Source organism: Pristis pectinata, chromosome 22 (genome assembly GCF_009764475.1).
Source record: "Pristis pectinata isolate sPriPec2 chromosome 22, sPriPec2.1.pri, whole genome shotgun sequence".
NCBI lineage: Eukaryota > Metazoa > Chordata > Chondrichthyes > Rhinopristiformes > Pristidae > Pristis > Pristis pectinata.
Window position 1 is genome coordinate 34624150 of NC_067426.1, and position 13338 is coordinate 34637487.

Consider the following 13338-nt stretch of genomic DNA (forward strand, 5'->3'; position numbering starts at 1 on the left):
TATCATGTTCTAGTGGCTCCTCACACCCCCATCCCACTGCATCTCCCTCCCCGTCTCACACACCCCATCCAGATTCCCCTCACACTGTCTCACACACATTCAGCATGAAGAAGGGTAAATAGATATGTGCAGCATAGGGACTGAGTTGGGACTGCGTAGAGTGCAGTGTACAGAGTGAGCTAGGACTGCGTAGAGTGCAGTGTACAGAGTGAGCTGGGACTGCATAGAGTGCAGTGTACAGAGTGTGCTGGGACTGCGTAGAGTGCAGTGGATGGAGTATGCTGGGACTGCGTAGAGTACAGAGTGAGCTGGGACTACGTAGAGTGCAGTACACAGAGTGTGCTGGGACCGTGTAGAGTACAGTACAGAGTGAGCTAGGACTGCGTAGAGTACAGTGTACAGAGTGTGCTGGGACTGCGTAGAGTACAGTGTACGACAACATTCAGTCTGCGCTCTCTGCAGTGTAAACCTTGGTTCTCCTGTGAGTGAGATGTGCCGGTGGTCATTCAGACTGAAGTGTTTGAATGCCTCGCTGCTGACACACTCAGGCCTTCGTACACCTGCGACTTGTGTGGGCAGGAGGACAGCGGTGGGGAAGGCGAAGGTCACACCTCGGGAGGAGCAGGCCGTGTTTGTGATGGGGGTGGGAGGAAGGGACTGCAGCAGGGCACTCACCTTGTTTCCCTTCTCGCCCTCATGTCCGGGGAGACCCTGGGGACCACGCTTGCCCTGTCAACACCAAAAGACAGTGGTAAACGGTGCTGAAGATGGAAAGATGAAAGAAAGACGCGTTTCTGAAGCAACCGCAGGACTCCCTGGAGATGCTGCTGAAGTAACAACACTGGTACCAGATGGTGTTTGCACAGCAAGATCCCACACAGAGCTATCTGGGAATGACTGGCAGTAAGCACCAACTATGGCATGGGTTGAATTTCCCTGCGGATTCTCCCCATTATCTGTGGTGGTGCAGAGAGAGGCAGGGACAACTAGCACAATGTCCTGTCAGTATCGACTGCTACCTCAGCCTCGAAGCCCAGGAAACAACCAGATGAGACCTTGTGATGCCCACTGTGCAGCAGGTACCTCCTGCTGTGGGGTAAGGACCACAGAATTGCACCCAGTACCTCAGGTCCAAGTGTGGGTCTCCACCTCCGCTGCAAGCCCTTTTTTCTTGTTAAATCACAGAGATTACTTTCTGTGATTCACGTACGGAAACACCAAACCTCTCCGAACAGCGACATTCACTACCTTAACACCAAGTAAAAATGAATGCTGGCCCTGACTGGGATGCAGTTGCACAGGCGATGGCTCCGGGTGGGATCACTGTGATCAGGTCAGGTGGGAGCACCGGCCCACAACCTGTGGCATTGAGTGAGATTGCTGATCACCGAGCCACAGCTAAGGTCCAACAGGTATTGGTACCTGCGGCTCCTTCAGAAAACGTGCCTCTTCCAGAACCCGCTCAGTACTTGACCAGTCTCACCAGTCCTGGCGGAGGTGGCGTACCTCATGGAGGGGTTCCTGCCCTCCACTACTCCATTCCAGTCAAAATCCACACGGTCTTAAATATGGGATTTCCTTTTCCTTTGGTCCTGGGGAACTGCCGAATGCAGACGGGCAAGATTCTAAGGTCTGCTTTCGTGGACACCCACCTACTCCCTGATACTCTGAGGCTGGCTGACCTGTGTAATCAGGACCGTCATAGGCTCCTGCCCAGGAACTATTCCAAAGAGAGGATGGGGTATCCCAATCTCCAAACTTCACTGTGTCCATGCCTTTGCAGAGAGCACCCACGGAAACGAGGCACTGACTATAGCACCGCCTTCCCTGTGACCTCTGGCTCTGGAAGCAGACTCACATATCAAGAAAGATTTTCAGCTTCCCATTTCAGTCTCAGAGAGAGAACACTCTCCCTTCTCTCCCCCATCCCACATGTCCCTCCTCCCCAGAGCAGTCTGCCAGCCAGCCATGAGGCGTCAGCCCTGAGGAAGCTCCTTTTTATTTTACCAACGTTTATTCGCCAAAAGCACTACCAAAGGACATCCAGTGTCAAAACTACAACTAATACAGAAAGTAGATAAAACTATGCAGATTCTAACCACAGCAAATAACGTTAACTAACGACCGCAAAACGCACCCACAATACTTCAGATGAGAACCTCGTTCACACCGTCTGTGACACACGGGATCCCCTGAGGGGCCACTGAGGAAGCTCTTCTTCCTGTATCATACACTGGTTCACAGATGAACACCATTGCAAACAGCCCCTACCACCTGCATGTGTGGTAGATCTGAGGGGTTGAGGGGAGAATAGCATGGAAGGTGGGATTGATGTAAGTGGGTGCCTGATTGCCAGTGTGGACTTGAAGGGGGGAAAGGCCCGTTTCTACAGTTTGTGACTCCATCGAACACTCCTTTGGCAGGCACATCATGAGTTCAACATTGAATGGAGAGAGCCCTATAACAACGCTCCACCAAACTCTCTGACTGCAGGAAGTCAGGGACCGAGGGACAGGAGAAAGGGATTTCATTTCTCAATTACCTTCTGAGATTGTGGCTGATCCCTCCCTTGATTCAAGAACCTGACTTTGTTCGCATACTCTCGTCCCCTTGGCGAACTGAACCCTGGTTTGACATTAACAACTGACCTTGCATCAATTGTCATTTGCAGAAGAGATGAAAAACACGATGACGCTGCAGGAACTCAGCAGGCCAGGCAGCATCCGTGGAGAGAAGCAGGCGGTCAACGTTTGGGGTCGGGACCCTTCAGGACTGAAGGTAGGAAAAGGGGAAGCCCGATATATGGGAGGGAAAAGCAGAGCAGTGATAGGTGGACAGAAGAGGGGAGGCGGGGTGGGCATAGGGTGGTGATAGGTCGATGCAGGTAAGGGATAGTGATAGGCAGGTGCGGGGGAGGAGGGGAGAGCAGATCCACCGGGGGATGGGTCAAAGGGAAGGAGAGAAAGGGAAAAGGGGGTACTTCAAAGAGAGATAGGCTAGGAGAAGGAAGAAGAGAAGAAGCACTGGGGGGGGGGTGGGTGTTGTGGAGAAGGTCAGTGGGGATTACCTAAAGTGAGAGAATTCAATGTTCATGCCGTTAGGCTGCAAAGTTCCAAGATGGAAAACGAGGTGCTGTTCCTCCAGTTTGTGCTTGGAATTCTCCTGGCAGTGGAGAAATCTCTCTTTTTTCTACCCCTTTTTTTGCCCTCTCTCTCCTTACCTTTGACCCGTCCCCCGGTGGATCTGCTCTCCCCTCCTCCCCCGCACCTGCCTATCGCTATCTCTCCCCCGCATCTACCTATCGCCACCCTGTGCCCACCCCGCCTCCCCTCTTTTGTCCACCTATCACTGCTCTGCTTTCCCCTCCTATATATCGGGCTTCCCCTCTTCCCATCTTCAGTCCTGAGGAAGGGTCCTGACCCGAAACGTTGACCGCTTGCTTCTCTCCATGGATGCTGCCTGGCCTGCTGAGTTCCTCCAGCATCATCGTGTTTTTCATCGAGACTCCAGCACCTGCAGTCCTTTGTTTCTCTGATATATTTGCAGAAGAGAGTTCTGAGTGCCTGCGACTCTGTGCATGTAGAGGATTTTGTTAACTTCACGCAGGAAAGACCTGGCTCTAATCTTTTGACTATGGCCCCTCATTCCCAGACTCCCCACCCAGTGAAAGTGGATACTCTCTGGCCACCACATCAGTTTCACTTCCATATCTTGAAAGCTGGATCGACCTTAATGCTCTAACAGTAGGGAACAGAACCCGACATGGTGGAACTTTCCTGAGAATTTGAACACTGGAACTTAGGCTCCAGTCTCCCCAAGGCCAGGCTATCCTTCCCAAGGGCAGATGTCCAGAGCTCTGGGTATGGTTCCACTAGGACTTTGTACATCTGTAACATTACACTAGCACTCTGTTTTCTATTCTATTCCCCTCAGAATCAGAATCAGAATCAGGTTTATTATCACTGACATATGTTGTGAAATGTGTTGTTTTGAGGCAGCAGTACACTGCAAAGACAGAAATTATAAGAACAACCTTCCATTGCACATTTGCCCGATCACACAATCTATTGATACCTCTGTGTAATTTCATGCCACCTCCTAACATGTCATCATGCTGTTAGCAAATGTGATTGTGTGCCTCTCAATCATCTGGGTTGTTCACAGTGACCAGCTGAGGGCCAAGCAAGCAAGATTGTCTTGCCACAATCCCATCCTGCGGAGAAAGGAGCTGCTGTTCCCTGCTTCCTGACAGTCAGTCATTTCAAAACCTTGTTTACCATTTGCCTTCGAGTCCATCAGCTGAAGGGAGAATGTTCTCGGCAACCGCAGCTGGAGAAGGGAAAGGCATGAGTTTCTGGTGTTCCTGGTGGGCCGAAGGGCCTGTTCCTGTGCTGTACTGTTCTATATTCTAGGGGAAGAAGACTTCCATCTCCATGCTTTGAGCTGGATGGACTGGGCCCAAGGGGCAACCCCATGGGTACAGCTCTCTCTGCTGTGATGGTGGATTCTTGCAGGTGAATCCTGTCTCAAGTGCTAACATGTCACTCAATCTGTGGGATGACGAGACAGGAGGTAGTAAGAAAGGAATAACCACTGTACTCACAGACTTCCCAGTGGAGCCTTGCTTGCCGATGCTTCCCTACAAAGAGAAGATATCGTTGGAAAAGTATGTCACGGCGGGCAGTTCAAATCTGACTAACAACCAGAATCTGAACACTTTGATTATGCTGAGGATTCACATTTCTGCAGTACTTAAACTAAGCCACTACATTGCACTGACTTTTACCAACTGAGCTGGAATAAAGATATACAAAAGGCTTGCAAGAGATATCAAGAACATTACAAGAATAGATGGTGGTTACTAGAGATGTGGGCACTTCAGTGACAGTCACACATGGTACTGTTACAGGAAGAGACAGACCTGCACTATGTTGGTCTCCTCATAATGTACCCGACTGAAAGGGAAAACTCAACCAAATTCAAAGAGGTAACAAAATGTACTGATGTTGACATTGTCCACATGGACTTCACAAAGGTCCTTGACGAGGTCCCACCTGGAAGGCGGATTCAAAAGATTAGACCCCATAGGATTCACGGCATGTTGGCAAATTAGACCCAATATTGGCTTATTGGGAGGGGACAGGGGGTGAAGGTGGAGGGTTGATTTTGTGGTTGGAAACCAGTAATGTAGTGTACCACAGGGACCCTTGATGTTTGTAAACTCTATTAACATTTGGATATAGAGGTAGGGAGTATGATTGTTAAGTTTGCAAACTACACAAATATTGGCAGTGTTGTTAATAGTGAGGAGGATAATCTCAGGCTACAGAACAACAATGATTACCTTAAAAGACAGGCAGAGCAATGGCATATGGCACTTATTTCTGATAATTGTGAGATGATGCACTTTGGGAGGAGGAGAAAGGGTAGGACGTGCACCCTGAACGGTCGGGAAGTATTGAAGAACAAAGGGTGTACAACTCCACAGATCCCTGAAGGTGGCAGCACAGATTGATAAAGTGGTAAAGAAGGGAAGTGGGATACTTTGCTTTCATTAGCCGGGGCAGAGAATACAAGACCAAGCGCTGACGGTAATGCTTTATAAAACATTGGGGAGGCCACAGCTGGAGTCCAGAGCTGAAGGCCTCTGTGATTGTGCTTGTGAGTTTCACCTCGCAAGAGCCGAAAAGAGGCCACATTTGCAAATTGTTAATAGTTGATTGGCTCATTAACAGCAGGGAATAAAAGGAAGGTTGGAATAAGTAGAGCAGCCACTGCGGGAGCGGAGGAGCGTTAGAGTGGAGCACTTGAGGAGAATAGGAGGAGATGGCAGATGCGTGGGTGGCTGAGGAGTTGGGGCAGGGGGCAGGATGATTGGGATCCCTTCTGGGGAAGGTACGACCTGTACAAAAGGGATGGGTTACACCTGAACTGGAGGGGGACCAATATTCTTGTGTACTGTAATGTTCTATGCTCTACTGTGTACAGTTCTGGTCAGCACACTATAGGATGGATGTGATTGCACTGGAAAAGGTGCAGAGGAGATTTGAGGAAGAACTTTTCACCCAGTGAGCAGTCGGAGTTTTCAACGCACTGCCAGACGTAGTGGGAGAGGCAGGTACACTCAATGCATTTAAGAAGTACCTGGATGAACACTTGAATCATAAAGGCACAGAAGGCTACAGACCAAGTGCTGGTAAATGAGGTTCGTATGGTGAGTACGATGGTCGGCACAGACATGGTGGGCCGAAGGACCTGTTTCTGTGGTCTATAATTTGATGACTCCATGAGATTGACTTCTTAGCTTCAAGATAAGTAAAGAAAGGGAGACACAGTAACTAATGGAACTAAATGTAGAAAAACTTGCAGAACCTGAAGATCTTCAACTCAGGGTATTAAAGAGGGAACTAGAAATTAGTAAATTAATAAATTGATTTATGATTGTGACATGTACTGAGGTCCAGTGAAAAACTTTGTTCTGCATACCATCCATACAGATCATTTCATCACATCAGTGCATTGAGGTAGTACAAGGGAAAACAATAACAGAACACAGAATAAATTGTTACTGTTACAGAGAAAGTGCAGGCAGACAATAAGGTGCAAGATCACAAGATAGATGGTGAGGTCAAGAGTCCCTCTTATCGCACCAGGGAACTGTTCAATTGTCTTATAACAGTGAAAGCAGGAACCTACAGGCCATTTAGCATAACATCAGCCAGAGGAAGATGTTTGAAGCTTTTATTGACAATAGTAGGGTACCCAGAAAAACATCAACGTGGATTTGTTAAAGGGAAATCACATTTGATCAACTTATTGAAGTTCTTGTGGAACATGTCCCAGGGATAACGGTGAACTGGTGGATGTTCTATACTAAGATTTCTTTGGTAAGTTGCCACACATCAAAGGTTATTATGGAAGCTCTAAGCTTGTGGTTAGGAGGTAACACATTATGGATAAGATGGACAGAAGAATGGCTGTCGAACAGGAAACAGAGAATGAGCATAAGTGGCTCTCTTTCTGGTCGGTAAACTGTACCAAGTGGCTTACCACTGGGAATGGTGCTGGATCACAACTTTTACCATTTATATAAATGTCTTGGATGAAGGATCCAAAGGTACGGTTTCTAAACTTACCGACCACACAAAGACCGGTGGGAAAGTAACTTGTGAACAGGCCTTAAGGAGGGTACAACAGAATATGGATGGGTTCAGTGAGTGGGCAAAGATCTGGCAGATGGAGCTTAATGTGGGAAAATGGGAATTGTCCATTTTGGCAGGAAAAAAGACTTTTTGTATTAATGGTGAGAGATTGCAGAACTCTGAGATACAGAGGGATCTGGGGAGCTGAGTGCACGGTTTACGAAAGGCTGGTACGCAGGTACAGCGAATCGTTAGGAACTTAGTTATTGTTTATTGCAAAGGAACATTACTGAAGTAAGGAGGTTATACTCCAATTATAGAGGGCGCTGGTGAGGCTAAATTTGTCGTCCTGTGTACGGTGTTGGATGTTAATAAATTGTAAGTAGTTCAGAGAAGGTTTATGAGATTAACATGTGGAATGGGAGGAAAGGTGAAACAGGCTCAGCTTGTGTCCACGGGGGTTTAGAAGAGAGACGGGGGCTTGATTGAAATACATGAGATCCTCAGGAGAAGATGTTTTCTCTTTTGGAACAGTCTAGAAATTAAGATCACATGTTTAAAAATAAGGGGTCGTGTATTTAAGACACATGAGGCAGTTTTTCTCTGAGGGCTGTGCATTTGTGGGACTCTTTCTCAAAGGATGGTGGGAGCAGAGCTTTGAATAATGTTAAAACAGATGAAGATAAATTCTTGATAATCAAGGAAGTGAGAGGTCACTGGGGGTGGGGTGGTGTGTGTGGGGGAGGGATGTGAACGATCACCACAAACTGGTTACGTGGCGGAGCAGGTTTGAGGACCCGAGTGGTCTTGCCCTGCTCCTGACTCGAAGGTGAAGAGTAGATGCTTTGGTCACAATGTTCCAAAGCCCTTGATTCAGACATTGGCAGTTTTCCAATCCAAGGGAAATAAATCAGGAAATGAAAGACCTATTAGTTTAACAGAACAAAGATTGTCACTGGGATGTTTATTGGAACAGAGTAATTAATCACTTGAACAAATACGCATTGATCCAAGGTCCTGCACGGACTGACTAACTAACATGGTACACTAACCACTGCGGCAGACAGAAAAGCAGTTAATGATGTTAGTTATAGAGGTCCTGAGGCCATTCATCAAAGTACCACAACAGACACTGCAAACAAAGGTGAAAGTGCAGGGACTGGAAGCAACCTACTGCAATGAGTAGGGAGTTGGTTACAAAGTGGGAGACAGTGGAGATATTGGGCATGTACTTCAGGGGGAGCTCAGTGGTTGGTACAGTTGTTACATCTCAGTCAAGGGTTTTGGAACATTGTGACCAAAGCTTCCGAGTTAGGAGCAGAACAAGGGCACTCAGACCCTCGAGCAGCTCCACCATGTAACCCGTTCATGGTGATCATTCCCATCCACCCACAGAAACACCAGCTCACCCAGGGACTTGAACTATGCTTTTCTGGATTATTGGAGGGCTGAACCGTCTGAACATTGCTGTAGCACTCAGTAGTATTGAAGGTAATCAGTTTGTTTGCTGAGGCAACATTTAAGATAAATATAATTAACTTAGGCTTACCTTTTCTCCCTTTGTCCCATGCAGTCCTGGACTTCCAGGGATGCCCTGTACAGAGAGACCATGAATTGATATGTCAGCTTAGATACATCTCACATCCCATGAATTATTTCTTGAAAAGCAGTTACACTTCTCATGGAGCCAAACATTGTGACCAATTTATCCCAAGAAAGGAATGTTAGCCAGGATGCTGGAACAGAAAACTGGCAATTCTACCAACGAGATACAAGATCTTATGACTAACTTTGAATGGCTATTGATGGAACTAAAAAATCACCCACAATCTTTTCACAATGACCAGTTTGGAAATGAAGAGTCCTCGTGCTCCATGCCTTAGTGTGCTTCAGGACATTATGTTTTGTAATCCTAACTTCTAATATCGAGAAAGTATTAGAAGCAAGAACTAAAAGTGTCACAGCAGGACATTTAGATTTCAAGGTAATCAGGAAAAATCAGCATGTGAGGGAAATCGTATTTGACCAATTTAGTGCAGTTCTTTGAAGCAGTAACATGCACTGTGGATAAAGGGGAACTGGAGAACGTACTACACTTAGATTTCCAGAAAGCATTAAATAAAGTGATGCATCAAAAGCTGTTGCAGAAGGTAAGGGTCCAAGACAGCATGGATAGAAGGAAACTGAGTAGGTGTAAGTGGCTCCTTTCCTGGTGTGTACAACGTAATGGGTGGATGAAGGCACCGTGGGTAAGGTCGCTAAATTTGCTGATAACACAAAGATAAGAAAGTAAGTTGTGAAGAGGACCATGAGGATACTAGAGAGGGATAGTGATAGGCAAAGTGAGTGTACAAGGATCTGGAATGTGGAGTATAATGTGGGAGAATGTGACAGTGTTCATTTTGGTAGAAAAAGATGAAAAAAGGAAATGTGTTGACCCAAAAGGTGAGAGCTTGCTGAAATCTGAAACGTAAGGGGATCTAGGTCCTGGTACATGATTCATTAAAGGCAAGTGTGCAGGTGCAGCCAGTAATTCCGAAAGATAACAGAATGTTATCCCTTGTTATGAGGTGAATTAAGGTTATACAGGGCATTGCTGAGCCCACACCTGGATACTGTGTATAGTACTCGTCTCCTTATTTAAGGAAGGATGTGAAAGGAAGCAGTTTAGCTAAAGATTACTAGACTGATAACTGGAATGAAAGGATTACCTTACGAGGTAGGTTGGATTGGCCAGGTGTATACACACTGGAGTTCAGGACAGTGGGTGGGGAATTGATTAAAACTTAAGATCCCCAGTGGTCTTGACAGGGAGGATGTGGAGAGGATGTTTCCTCTTGTCAGAGAATCTAGAAGTAGGCATCATTGTTTAAAAATGATTTGTACATTTACGACAAAGATGAAGCAAAACTGTTTCTCTTGGAAGGTCACCAGTCTTTGGAACTCTCTTCCTCAAATGTTGGTGTGTTAGACAGATTCTTGATAGGCAAGTGGTTGCAAAATTACCAGGGGGAGGTGGGACTGTAATCAGATTGACCATGATTTTACCAGTTGGAGACCTTGACAAAGATCTTTGTATCGTCCCTAGCCACAGGCAAGGTCCCGGAGGACTGGAGAGTAGCCAATGTTGTTCCTTTGTTTAAGAAGGGAAATAGGGATAATCCAGGGACTCGTAGGCCAGTGAGCCTCACATCAGTGGTAGGGAGGCTATTGGAGAGGATGTTTACTCCATTTGGTCTAATCAGCAATGGTCAGCATGGCCTTGTGTGGGGCAGGTCATATCATACTAACTTGATTGAGTTTTGTTTTTGAGGACATGATGAAATTGATTGAGGATAGGACAGTGGATGTGTCAACATGGACTTTAGTAAGATGTCTGACAAGGTCCATGGGATGCTCATCAAGGAGGTAAAGATGCATGATATCCATGGTGACTTGGTAATCTGGATTCGGAACTGGTTTGCCCAGAGAAGATTAGGTTGTGGTTGATTGGAGTTATTCTGGCTGGAGGTCCGAGACTAGTGGTGTCCCGCAAGGATCACGTACTGGGACCTCTGCCGTTTGTGATGTACATAAGTGACTTGGATGAAAACGTGGATGGGTTGGTTAGTAAGTATGCAGATGTCACAAAAACTGGTGGAGTTGCAGATGGTGAAGAGGTCATCAAAGGATACAATGGGATATCGATCAGTTGCAGATACATGTGGGGAGACGGCAGATGATGTTTAATCTGGGCAAATGTGAGGTGTTGCACATGGGAGGTCAAATGTAAGGGGACAGTACACAGCACTGATGTACAGAGGGATCTTGGGTTCCAAGTTCATAGCTTCCTGAAAGTGGCAGCTCAAGCAGACAGAGTGGTAAAGGTGTATGACATGCCTGCCTTCATTGGTCGGGGCACTGAGTATAAGAGTCAGGAAGTCATGTTGCAGCTGTATAAAACTTTGGTTAGGCCACATTTAGTGTACTGAGTGTAATTCTGGTCGCCCCTTTACAGGAAGAATGTGGAGGCTTTGGAGGGGGTGCAGAAGAGGTTTACCCGGATGCTGCCTGGAATAGAGGTTGGACAAACTTGGATTGTTTTCTCTGGAGCAGCAGTGGCTGGGGGGAAGACTGATAGAAGTTGGTAAAATTGAGAGGCAGAGATAGAGTAGATGGTCAGAATCTTTTTCCCAGTGTAGAAATGCCAAATACTAGAGGGCATAGTTTTAAGGTGAGAGGGGGAAAGTTTAAAGGAGATGTGCGAGGCAAGCTTTTTACACTGAGTGGTGGGTGCCTGGAATGCGCTGCCAGGGCTGGTGGTGGAGGCAGACTTGTATTTAAGAGGCTGTTAGAAAGACGCATGAATATGGAGGGATATGGATCATGTGCAGGCAGAAGGGATCAGTTTAACTTGTCATCGTGTTCAGCACAACATCGTGGGCTGAAGGGTCTGTTCCTGTGCTGTCCTGTTCTATGTGAACGGTTGACTCCTGATCCTAATGCGCTGATCAGGCTTTGTGTTTATTTGTTCATGCCCAACAAATAGATAAGTCCTTGAGGCAATATCTTTATGTTTACTATACTGCATGAAGTTGTCCCACAACCTTGCTCTGCAATTCCCTCAGTATCACCATCCTGTGTCCCTGTTTTATTGCAATCTTTTGCTGCCCTCCTGTGGGGACACTGATCGTCTGCCACTGCAGACAGAGGCTGTGTGCCTTTGCTTCCTACAGCTGAAACACCTTCCTGCTGAATGATTCCCACAAGTAGCAGCGCTTTCTGCCAGACCCACTTCTCAGGTCACATGACCTTGACTTGTCATCAGAACTGGCTACCGCTGTTTCTGCCATTGTGTATCATGTTAACATAAGGATTTTGTACATGCCCAGATTCCTACACAGACTTAAATGCATTTCCATCAATGGAGTACTTTGCATGCTGGTTGGACATTACTTGTGCTGTGGTTACTTGGACTGGATACACCTGACAGTTAGTTCACTGCAGCACACAGTTAAAGAACCACCAACGTTATACTGCTGAGACCAATTATTTTTAGAACTGTGGCATTGTTAACGGTTCAGACCTCTGGCTGTGGTTTCCAAACTTGTAATTCTCAGTCTCTGATAGGGATGGGCTAGCATGACTCTGCAGCTTTTCTCTGGTTTTGTTTGATGGGACGGCAAGGGTTGAAGTAAATTTGCTAGCACCCCATGGCACCTGGCCCCACTCATCCTGCATTCACCTGAGCCTTGTTCACTTACGCCCTCTTCTTTGACAATGTTATTTGATCTAGAAAATATATCTATTTGCCTGATAAACAAAGAGAAGGGCTCATGCACATTGTTGGAGGTAGCAAGACCTCCAACCTGGGGCTGCTCTGCCCTGTGGTTTTCCACTGCATCAGTTCCTTGGCTTATTCCCAATGAATCTGCAGCAGGTCTCGCTCCCCTGTGCTCAAGTCTGAACCTCATACTGGCTGTGATTAACCCTTCCCACTCGCCTGCCCAGTGCAGTGATCTCGTCTCCTGACAGCCCCAACAACTTCACCATTTTACCACTGAGTCTTCACAGCCCCCTTCTTGTCACTAGTGAAACATGTGTGTGCTCAGTGCCTTTCAGACTCTGACCAGAATGTACAGACTTTTAAACATGTGGGACACAGGGAGCTCAGTGTGTGAGGTTTGTTCAAGGGCTATTCTGGAGCCTTCTCGTGTTCAAACCCACCGCGCATTCAGTCATATGACACAATTCTTGAAGCAGTGATGGACTTTTACAGTTCACAATCACGTTCCATCTCCCACCAGTACTCACAGAGGGTCCGGGCACCCCAACTCCGGGGGGGCCACGGTCACCTTTAGCTCCCGGTGGTCCAGGAATTCCCACAATTCCTCCGAGCTCATCAGGGAGTTGAGGACAGAACTTGCAGGCTTCACCCTGTGGCGCAGCACACAGAAAAGAAAGTTCAGCTTCATGAGGGTTTAGTTTCTTCCCACCTCCACCTTTTCCAATAAACATCCGGGGGATACGATCCAAGGAGAGGAATGTTGAATGGGTGGTCTCACTGGTGACCATCAGCCCTGGAGCTCCCAGCTCTGACAATGTGAGCAGAGTTGGTGATGGGGAGAAGGATACAACGTCAGTTCCAATCAGGTGTAAAACAGGCTCACAGTTTGCCCCCAGTGTTCACACACTCAGCAGCAAATTCCGGGATTGA

At 47.0% G+C, this 13338-nt stretch overlaps 1 protein-coding gene across 2 annotated transcripts in view; it reads right to left on the minus strand.

The window, feature by feature from the left end:
* The window catches only part of col16a1 (collagen, type XVI, alpha 1), a 212184-nt gene that overhangs the window by 86821 nt on the left and 112025 nt on the right, over positions 1–13338 (minus strand). For both annotated transcript variants that reach the window (XM_052036512.1, XM_052036513.1), the window contains exons 22-25: positions 12936–13058; positions 8692–8736; positions 4604–4639; positions 676–729 (exon numbers count right to left, since the gene is read on the minus strand). In XM_052036512.1, the coding sequence (XP_051892472.1) occupies positions 676–729; positions 4604–4639; positions 8692–8736; positions 12936–13058 (258 nt within the window). The remainder of the gene's footprint in view (positions 1–675; positions 730–4603; positions 4640–8691; positions 8737–12935; positions 13059–13338) is intronic.